This window comes from Montipora capricornis, chromosome 3, assembly GCF_036669925.1.
Source record: "Montipora capricornis isolate CH-2021 chromosome 3, ASM3666992v2, whole genome shotgun sequence".
NCBI classification, from domain to species: domain Eukaryota; kingdom Metazoa; phylum Cnidaria; class Anthozoa; order Scleractinia; family Acroporidae; genus Montipora; species Montipora capricornis.
Window position 1 is genome coordinate 31,092,741 of NC_090885.1, and position 10,786 is coordinate 31,103,526.

At 40.6% G+C, this 10,786-nt stretch overlaps 1 protein-coding gene across 1 annotated transcript; it reads right to left on the reverse strand.

Moving 5' to 3' along the window:
• Positions 1 to 232: 232 nt before the first annotated feature.
• On the reverse strand, positions 233 to 10,095 carry LOC138042878 (probable glycine betaine transporter). Its single transcript, XM_068888928.1, has 4 exons — positions 9,237 to 10,095; positions 3,397 to 3,451; positions 2,484 to 2,758; positions 233 to 2,259 (listed from the first exon to the last, which is right to left on the reverse strand). Exons 1-4 carry the CDS (start codon positions 9,649 to 9,651, stop codon positions 779 to 781), a joined length of 2,226 nt encoding a protein of 741 aa, XP_068745029.1. The 5' UTR covers positions 9,652 to 10,095; the 3' UTR covers positions 233 to 778.
• Between the last annotated feature and the right edge of the window lie 691 nt (positions 10,096 to 10,786).

The window sequence follows — 10,786 nt, forward strand, 5'->3', positions numbered from 1 at the left end:
TCAACATATTTCCACATGTCGAAGATACTTGGAACAGACAAATCATTATTTAATCATCAATTCACAACACTTTTGTTTCTAGGATGGGGGCATTACATACGCGTAAGGATTTATCTCACGGAAAGGCCACGCCAGAATTTTTAAACGAAATCTCTTAATGATGGATAGTATGTTAACATTGCTCGTGTGATTATAGATTTGGAACAAAAATAAAGCAGACAGCTTTGACAAGTTTGAGTACATGCCAATCCTTTATTTGGAACATTATTTTTATCAGAGAACAACCGGGATAAAGAAGCTTCCCTGGTAGGCACGCCTGTTTACGAGAGTTGCTAAGCAGAGCAACATTTCTTTTTTGACTGGAAGTCGAAATAAGAGTTTCGTAACGTTCTGTGACAAAATGACATTCACCTTTTTTTTTAAACGAGCTATTTTTTTTTACAAAGCTAGCATTCAAGTTTCTCTAAGCCCCTTCTCCCCAAACGTCTCCTGGAAATGAATGCTACCCCAAAAACACTGGATACACCGAAATAAAAACTAGGCTAGGAGCATGCAATTAAATGCAAAAAAGTACTCGATCTTCATTAGGAATAAAGCCTGCCATACATTAAATCATTTGCGCACTGAAGTGATACTGGTAATCCCGTGTTGCGTCTACTAAACACCGCTTCAAATTCTCAGCTCAATGACAAAGGTTTTTTTCACGCAAAAGTGCTATTTGTAAAAAAATTTCATGAATGGTTACATTAATTAAGTCTGTAAGAAATGAAATGCTTCTTCAGAACGCAGTGTCTACTTTTTCGAGAGGGACATCATCAACAACACCCTTGTTCTCGTATGCCACGCCTTTGCCATTCCCATAAGCGTCGACGTTGTAGGCACCATGTAAGGGTGGAAAGGGAGGGTTTTCCATAAAGTGATCCATCTGGTAGGCTGCAAACGGGTAGAGAAGCATCACAGCGAAGAAGTCCTCCACCATGTTACCATTGATGCCAAATTTCTCACGGATGCCAATACGGATTGCAGTGCCGTACGCGAAAAATGCGAACAGTATCGCCCAGGCCAGGTAACTCAAGCCCTCGACCACTGGTTCCAAGGCCATACCGATGACCCAGAGATAGAATGGAATTGCAATGGACATATAGTAGCTTATTGGACTTCCTTTACCGCCATCAAGCCTCCAGGCAGCTTTTCCCATGGGATACCATGGACAAAAAATGGCAAAAGCAACTCTGCCCAAGGAATTGAGAGTGGGATTACTAAGGACTTCAAGAAGGTCGACATTGAAAGCTGGACCATTAGGATCAAGGGCCCCACCTTCAATGTGGACAGCACGCCATAATGCAGCGCACATGAAACATAACAAAATGGTGTAGGGAACTCCAGCTGCTATGGACACCGTTTGCAGAGCTGTCAAAGCCTGGGGACCGCCAGCAAATAGCAGTGCTGTGGCGGTAGCTCCCTCTGTTAGTGCCCAGAAGATACGCTGAAGGATTGGGGGATCAGGATCACCATTTGCTGAGAGACAGTCAATGACGAGAGAGCCACTATCAGAACTGGTTACAAAGTACAGGATGATGCCGGCTAAGGATATAATGGACAGCACTGATCCAATGTCGCCATACTGCTCCACCAGATCAAACCACATGTCATCACTGCTGCGACAGGACAGACGGTACAATCCGTTGAAGCTTTCAGTGGACATCTTCCCCCCGAGACGAGAGTCACAGGTAACGTTAGCGTGGAACGCTAAACGCTCCATCCTGATACCAGCTCCGCCAAAGATCGTCAGCCACATGAAGGAGTACACAATGGGAGCAGTCATGGTGGCATTAATAAACTGCTTGATGGTGCGACCTCGGGAAATTTTGGCAATGAACATTCCGACAAAAGGACTCCAGGCGATCCACCATCCCCAGTAAAAGATTGTCCAGTCGTTCATCCAATTCACCACTTCATGTTTGTCTTTGGAATTCCCCATTTGGGCAAAGGCGTCTGTGTGGAAACCAAGCTGTATGATCCATTGCAGGTAGTAGCCCACACTCTGTGTGTACAAGTTAAGCAGGAACCAGGTATCGTCGTGGAAGAATACAACAAGCATGAGAAGCATGCCAATGCCAAAGCATATTTCGCTTAGACGTCGTATTCCGAGCTTGAGGCCAGTAATAACAGACACAGTGGCACAGGCAGTCACGCACCAGATGATGATTATCTGGTTGGTGGATGAAATCTCGATGCTTGGGTTCAGACGATGAATGCCTGTGGCAAGAGAAATGTCAAGTAGAATTATTAGCAGTCTTTATAATAAACCACAGAGGTTGAAGGATATTTGGTGATTGAAGTTGAAGGATAAAATAAGTGAAAGTTGCTCCGTCTTAGTCTCATCTTTCTGTAGTGAACGTTCATTGAAAAAAGGAAAATTGGTCTTATCTTAGTGACAATGAGCTGCTGACATGACTCTGCCTCCCAGTCCCGGCGGTTACCTGCATTAAGTTGAATTGCACCCAATCCAAGACTGGTGCAGACGCCGAACATGGTACCACAAATGGAAAGAATGTCGATGACATCGCCCATCCACCCATAGACTTTGTCCCCAATGAGTGGGTAGAAGCACGAACGGACGGTCATTGGAAGACCTTGCCTATAGCATACAAAAGCCAGGAGAAGTCCAACTACTACGTAAACGATCCAGCCATGAATACCCCAGTGGAAAAACGTCAGATTCATAGCGTCTTGGGCCAACTGGTTATCGGTGTACCTAAGAGGCGAAAACGTCAGAGTTAAACATGTCCCTTAATTAACGGAAGAGCGAGTCACTCATCCTGCCTGCATAATAATATTGTCGTTTAAATCCATTTGAAACGAAGGAATTTCTTTGCAGGTATAGCAGTAATTGAAACCAAAATGTGGACAGATGAACGGGTATCACACTAGAATGTCAGTAGTAATTTTTCTGTTGCTTAAGATTGCTTAACGCATAACTGAGCTTTTGAAGGTTGAAGTCGAAGCCCCGCAAAGCCCTTGGCTGGGTCTTGTCATCATTTTGTCCTTTTAGTTAACTGTACACATTTTACGTTAGTCTACGTGGTACAAATTTCTGGATAGATTCAACTATATCAAGCAAGGATCATCAGCTTTAATTACAGTAGAGAATAAAACGTCTGGAACCATATTCCTACGATCTTGGTCTTTTCCGTTAGTGCGTGCGTTCACATATTTGTGTTAATCCTCAAAGTGTTTTCCTGGGATTTCTTAGTACGGTAAATTACCTTTATAATTGATTCTGAAAGAGAACTATGCCACCACATCTCCGTAGATCGCTTCAGTGTATATCTAATATCTGATAACTACTAAACTCAGTATTAGTTTTAACCTTTGCAAGGTCTTTCAACTTACCTCCCTTCGTATCGGTTGCCATACGGACCAGGAGCATAATGATAAATTGGCTCAGCTGAAGAAAGAAAGAAAAGTAAAGGTGATAAAGAGTTATGACAGAAAATAGTTGACTAATTAGAACTGACTTATTTGAAATTCAAAGCTTTTTTAAGGCTCCAAATTCGACAATACTGAAATGCGTGACGGGTCTTTAATTTTAAAACCTCAGCAACTGTGAAATAATAGGCTGATTTAGCAACAGAACGGGAACGTCAGTGGGGACGGCGCGCGCAGAAAAAAACACCAATGAGAATTCAGAATAGAAAAGACTCCACTCTTTTCTCTTCTATTCTAAATTCTCATTGGTAGTTTTGCTGCGCGCGACGTCGCCACTGACGTTCCCGTTCTGTTGCTAAATCAGCCTAATCAAAGGAAGACGAGCCCGGCTCTTCCTGCTCTTTGATTACCAATACTCAATTAGTTATTGAGTAAAGAATCACGCTTTAATTAATGGTGTACATGGTTAAAAAACTGAAGGAGCCAACCCAAGGTATTCGCAGTCACTAGAATTGACTGTTGGAGGGTAATTTGAAGTGCTATTTTCTCCCCATGTAAAAAAGAAATAAAAGTTAAGGTGATTAAGAGTTATGAGAGAAAATAGTTGAAAAGAATTCGAGCTGATTTATTTGAAAATCAAAGCTATTTGCAAAAATGTAACCTTTCCTTGTTCTTGTACATATTCATTGCCACCGGTGAAATTCCCACAAGTTCCTGCCTTCTGACCTTGCAGCTCAGTCGGTAGAGCAGCGGCGATCTAATTTGAAGGTCGCAGGTTCAATTCCCACCCTAGTTAGAGTTTCTCTCTCCTTGCGTAGGCCCAATTCCATTAGTAGGCCGAACGCTCACATGGTTTACATGGGTAGAAAATAGCAGTTCAACTTACCCTCCAATAGTTAAATCAGTTGAAATATAAGTGCTACACGGGCAACGTTACAAAAACAGACCTTCGTTGTATTAGCAGTCACTAGTTTGATTGTGACCTAATGTGCGAACGCACGCTTGATCTTTAATATTTTTGTATTTCGCTTGCAAGAACAGCATCAGCAACAGTTTATTTACATCACCTCATTCATAAAACTATAAGAATGAAACCGAATGCAGTAGAAAATGAGGCTGTTTTTCTCAGGGTAACTGCTACAATGGTACACTCTTTACTGAGCTAGATGGAACTGAAAGAGAACACGTTTTCAAATAGGGTCATCAACACTGAGCCTTTTTGCCCTTCCTTAGGGACTGTGCAATAATTATCAGGAGGGGGGGGGGGGGGGGCTCTAAAACCAGAGAGGTGGGCCTTAAGTTAAAATAATGGAAAGGAGGGGGGGCTCTACATTAGATTTCTCAATTAAGTTGAGGGGGGGGGGTCTTAATAAAATTTCACAAATTCGATAATGAATAAATAAACATTTTCCAAATAGACAGATGCCACGCCTTTGACTATCCATAATGTCTAAATATTGCATCGACATAAACACATGCTTTAACTTATTTAGAATGTCAACATATGATAGATTGAAACAATCGCTCATGCACAGAAGTCACAAACCACGTTGTGAGCTTTGCCAATAAAACATTTGGCATTTAAGAGGTCCCGCAGACATGCCAGGTCTGTTCTTGATTTAAACAGCGAGAGGGTTTTTAGGTCTACAGTTTCTAGCTGAGGAATGCCACATACTTCTGTTTCATAGTTGTCATCAATGGGTTCACCTCCCAAAGACCGAAAAATTATACAGGTTCGGGTCCTACGGCTTTCTGAGGCAGAAATCCTCGTCTTCTCCCCTTTTTTTCTTCTGTTCCTTCTTTTTTCTTGATTTGGATTCTTCAGAGTTGGCACCAATAGGAAATGTCGCTTTGTATTTAGCCATCACCCTATCCAGGTCTTCTACAAGATGCAGAACGTTTAAACCGACTTGAGACTTTATTGAATGACGTTGTTCAGCATTAAAATTGTGTAAACAGCTGACGCCAGTCTTCAGTTTGCCATTGTCTGTAAAAAGACTGTTGTCGTGTTTTTCTAACTTGGTTACGACAGCATTAAGCTTGTCCTGGATATCAGTTGCCTCTTTTTTGCAACGTCTGATGTTGCTGTCATCATGGGGAGTCGGCTTGTAATCCTCTCGGAGAAACCTTCCTGCACAAGCAGGGTTGTCGGATAAAAGATATTGGTATCTGTTCTCAAGTTTTTCAATATCTAAAGTAACTTTAGATTGCCTGTCTCTTTCCGCGATAAACGCCTGCTTCATCAATGCTGCATTGGCTCCAGCCCTTGTTTTGAAACTTTCGTAAAAATCTGGCAAGAGTTTGTTACCGAATAATGCAATTCGCCTTTTTGCATCAGGAACAAAACCATAATTGGTCCGACGAGGTTGAAGTCAACTCGCTGTCTGCAAGTAAACTGAAACTCTACCTTAAGGAACACGGTTTACCCGTCAGCGGAGGGAAAGCAGCACTCGTAGCTCGTGTTCTAGGTGCTGGGGAAGCTCAAGGTAAAGAAAACCCGGATGAGCAGCAATCTAGCAGTTCCGAAGCCCAAGAAGATAATGAACAATCAGATGATTCGGAAATTGACGATTATGAAGAACAAAGTTTCGAGGTGCTCTTCATCCCTGACGACGCAGTGGAATGCGTTGCGGTACGGTGAATACAGGTACGGGTTAGAGACGGGGCGGGGCACATACTTTTGCGAGAACTCGAGGGGGGGTCAGAGCTAATCTTGACGCTGGTGGAGGGGGGACCTATCTAATTTTTCCTTTGGTGAAGCTCATTTTAGGACCCCCCCTCCCTGATAATTATTGCACAGTCCGTTAGCACATATTTAGCACCTATAATCATAGAGACATCACTTTGGGCACTTTAAATAATCGTCCACGATGACGTCAACAGCAAGGTATCGTGAACTTTAAAACCCTCCAGATTGTGGATACCTATCATCTACAGTAAACCGAAAGACACCGTAAAACTGTGAATCAATTAATCCATTGGCTGTTGGGCCTTCAATTTTGGCAACTACCAAGGATGACAAGAAATCGAAAAAAAAGATAAGAGGAAAAATATTTACTGTTTGTAATTATCAGTCCCAACATAAAACGCAACAGTGATTCCAAACAAGAAATTAATACTTAAGGTTTTATGGTCCGTTAACGCTCGTTCGCAATAGTTACGTTGCAAATAAACGCTGATAGCAAAACAGATTCCTTTATATTCTAGAAAAAAACTTCAAGTGATGGTTTTAATTTGTAACGCTAGAATTTTATTTACTTGAATTAGAAAATGGCGACATAATATCAGTCGTGCCAACAAAGATCAATCTAGTGAAGCTATGATCTTCGCAGTTATGAACGCAATTTTTGCAATTGCGTAAAGAAGCCTGAAAATTTCAGGATTTCAACGGGGTTTTAACCCGTGGCCTGAATTTTTCAGGCTTCTTTACGCAAAATTGCGTTCATAACTGCGAAGACCATAGCTTCACTTGATTTCAAATCCGCAGTTCATATATGATTCATTTCATATATCACTCCATTTCATCAAAGATCAATCTGTCAAACCGTTGAAACTGAACCCTGAGCTATTAGTGTTATTTTAGTAAAGAAAAATCTAGTACGTACAAGGAGGGTTTCAAGAAACGCTTTAACGTCTTTTGTTAGCCTAGAGACAGTTATGTCGTTGAGTGTCAGGGACACGAAAAGAGAATATAGTTCAAAACCACTTAAACATAGCATTGTTAAACGTATTTTAGTATTTAAACGGTAGATATAGGTATATTTTTATCCCCTACAAAATTTTCATCTGTTCGGATTCCCTAGCTGAAAGTCTAGTGATCCGAAATTATAGCTAGAAATTTCAGCCAGAAAAAAGGCTCCGAGAATTCTCGGCGAAAATCCGTCAAACATGGGCAATTATACCATGTTTTAGATGTTCGAAAATCCTAGGACCGGCAGGCAAGCAAGGAATTTTAAAACTAGTGTTCCGAAAATTCTAGATCTCAAATCGTCTTCCGAACAGATATTTTCCGAAAATTGACGTTGGGTGCCCGGAGTATGACTATTGACTTTCACAAATTGACAATTCGTCTGTTTTTGTCTGGTTTTAATCAAAAGTCTAGTCAAATGGACAATTCGGGCCACCCCAAGAATTTTCGAGATACTCTCCTTAATTTAAACATCGGAAATTCAGAAAAAAGAAATGACTGATTAACGCAGAAGTGAATCGAGCATATTCAATTCCCCACGCAGACTTCATTCTCCGCTCTCAACTGAAAAAGGCCTTGCAAACATATTACCAGTGAAAAAGAAACTCCCATAGACTTAACCGAAAAGCTTGGGTCTGCGTCTTTTATGGACAGATAACAAAAAATTATGGTTTTGATACCAAGAACCATATTTCCCCGGCAACGAAAGGCATTTTCGCCATATTAAAGATGCAGTTGGATTAAAATTTGACTGAAAAGCTGGTCATTGTTCTTATAAACTATTAAAATAGATGGCTCCTTTCTGAATGTCGTGTCCTTTCAGGCTCACGAAATTTGCGCGTGAGAGCTGTTCGGCAGACGTCAGAGAAACCACTCGAGTGCCCTTTCATTGAAATTGATAATGATACTTCGGGAGCGCAAACTTAAATATGACGCTGCAATATTCAAACTGCGTTGGCTAATTAATGTTCCTTTTTCACCTTTAAGGAAACAATTGAATATCATAAAGAACAGATTCTTCTAATTGTTTCTTTTTTTAACTGACTTATTCTTTATTTCTTACAGCTTTTCTGATAGCTATGGAATCTTCACTTTTCAATGTGAGACGAAACTAACCTTCGATGACTTTCCCAAGTAGATAAATTTCTCCCCTTTCGATTTCGCTTCAATTGCGCTTCTACACTAGGACTCGTGCCTCGTAGTTAGTTTAGCGCGTAAGAGACACCAACACCGAACTAATGAAAAGTTGTCTTTATTTTGGCATCGCTGCTGTCCGAATCTTAATTCAGGGGCTGCCGCTGAACCAATTTTGGAAACAATCTAATTCTGACTTGATTCCTCTTTGTTCTTCTCCGCTTGGTACATTATTTGCAGTGAGAGTATATTAAATATTTGCATCTTTAATAAATATTAGAACGGAACAAACGAACTAAATAAAATTTGAGCGAATTTTTAACCACAAGACTACACTATATTCAACAGAAAATACATGAAATGGCTAAAAACTGATCGTGCAGCAAGAAACGTTGCGGTTCTCCATTGCATAACAACATTGGTTTGTTTTGTTCGGGGAGTTAAATTATTCACAGAATAAACAAAACGCTAGACGACCTTCCAATGCACTTTTTCATTCACAACATTCGGTTTTTCCTTAAGCACAGAAAAAAACAAGCTTGTGTGTAATGTTCGAAGTTCTGCTGTGCATAAAATATGGTCTTTCATGACCTACTAAGTGTTTAATAAATAATAAACTTCCTCATTAACTATTTTGTGAGTGCGTCATTTCAGTTTGAAGTTGAACTGATGTTCGAGGCGTTGTTCTGTCAGTACTTCGTGGCACATTAGCTGCTAAAAAAATTTGACCTGACTTCGAACCGTCGTCATAGCGTAGACCAAACTGAAGCGGATAAATTTCAGGATCGTTACCTACCATTTCCTTATTGAAAGTTATCTATTTGGTGGAAAACTAGATAGCATTCCGAGAGAACCTGGTCGCATGTTATGGGTTAGGTTTTATCGGCAGCTTCAAGTTGTACAAGCAGATTTTGCCCGTTTTCAATGCAGCTAACTTATCGATCAGGTATTACCAGAAGCTTCTATAAAAACACAAACCTACCAACACCGAAGTAAAACAGTCCGATACCAATACCAGCTGCAAACAGCATCGTGAAATAGGTGACATCGTTGAATTCGGGCTCTTCATCGTCTCGTCCGAGCTTCATGTTCGAATACTTGGAAAAGTACAACATTATGATGATGACGGCCCAAATGTCCTGAGTTCCGATGTACATCCACGTGAACTTCTCCGTTATCCAGATCTTCCATCGTCCCATCTCTTCGCTGGCAGCCTCTGACTTCACTACACACCAAATAACAAAGCCCCAGATAATGGCAGCCGAAAGGAAGCTTACCAGTGGATTGAACCTCAGAAAGATACCAAGTTTCACTTTGCCGATTTTCGACCAAAGCCAGTGTATCTTCAACCAACGACATTTCTTCAAATGTTCCTGCAGATTGTCATCAGCCTCCATTTTTCTTCTCTTTCGGAGATGAAGGTCAATGGCAAGTGAAGCGCTTATAAGCTCTGTAGAATGTTTGTGGTGTTTTTAAGGACTCGAATATTCGTCACAATTCAATTGTTCAAGCAAAGAATCCTGAATTAACATAACAATATTCACTAGTTAATTACTGTCGTAAGAGAGTAGTTTTCCCACAAATGCGTGTCATTGTTTAGCAACCGTTATGATCTCCTCAGTTCTCTAAGCTTCCTATGACGAAGGCAACAAAAATTCCATGCGTTTTCCCTCTTCATTATAGAATTCTAAATGACTTCGGACTTTCCACAGGGAGTTTGGTCAAATATCAACAATTCTGACACTTGGAATGTATTGTGCGAGGAGTAAATGTCTGCTGCTGTGATGATACTACGCATGACTCAGGAAAAAGTGTTATGAAAATTGAAAAGGCCCATATCTGCATGTGATGCATCTTGGCATGTTCAGGGGAAAATCCCTTCAGAGCCATACAAATGACAGTTTTATAAGCTGTCATTGTCCCTACTGTGGCTCAACTCATGCATTCTGTTTCTCTCTCACTTCGAAGTTTTCAGACTTTTTTCTTTTGGCGTGCCCTACGAAATTAAAAATCGTTCAGGACGAAGACTTTAAACGTCAACTGGTCTTACTCCGATTGCCATAATATCGTTTTTGAAGCAGTATTCTATTGGAATGCGGAAGATTTAACGTGTTTAAGCGCATACCTCGACCATTTATTCGCAAAAAGCGAGTGACGTTAATTACGTTTTTTCTCTTCATTCCATTTCTAAAAGAAAAGATATACTCTACTCCTATACTTCAAGTTCCTGATTAACTTACTTTTATGGCTTATTATTTGGTTTTTTAGTCTTTTTTCTTAAGTTTACGTTGTTTGTTTTTACATCAGCCTATAACAGCACAGTTTGATTTTTACGCATCAACCATTTCCAACTGGGCTCTTTTCCCCCGGACAACTACAGGGCTGTGAAATTAAAGCAACAGGATGTCTCTTCTGAAGTGTCAGTCACTGCAATTGATGTAAAATGTAATTTTACCTAACAAATAAATGCAAATCAGGGGAAAATGCTAAATAGAGTGACCGAGCTTCTGGAGGAGAAGGCCTTAAAATGTC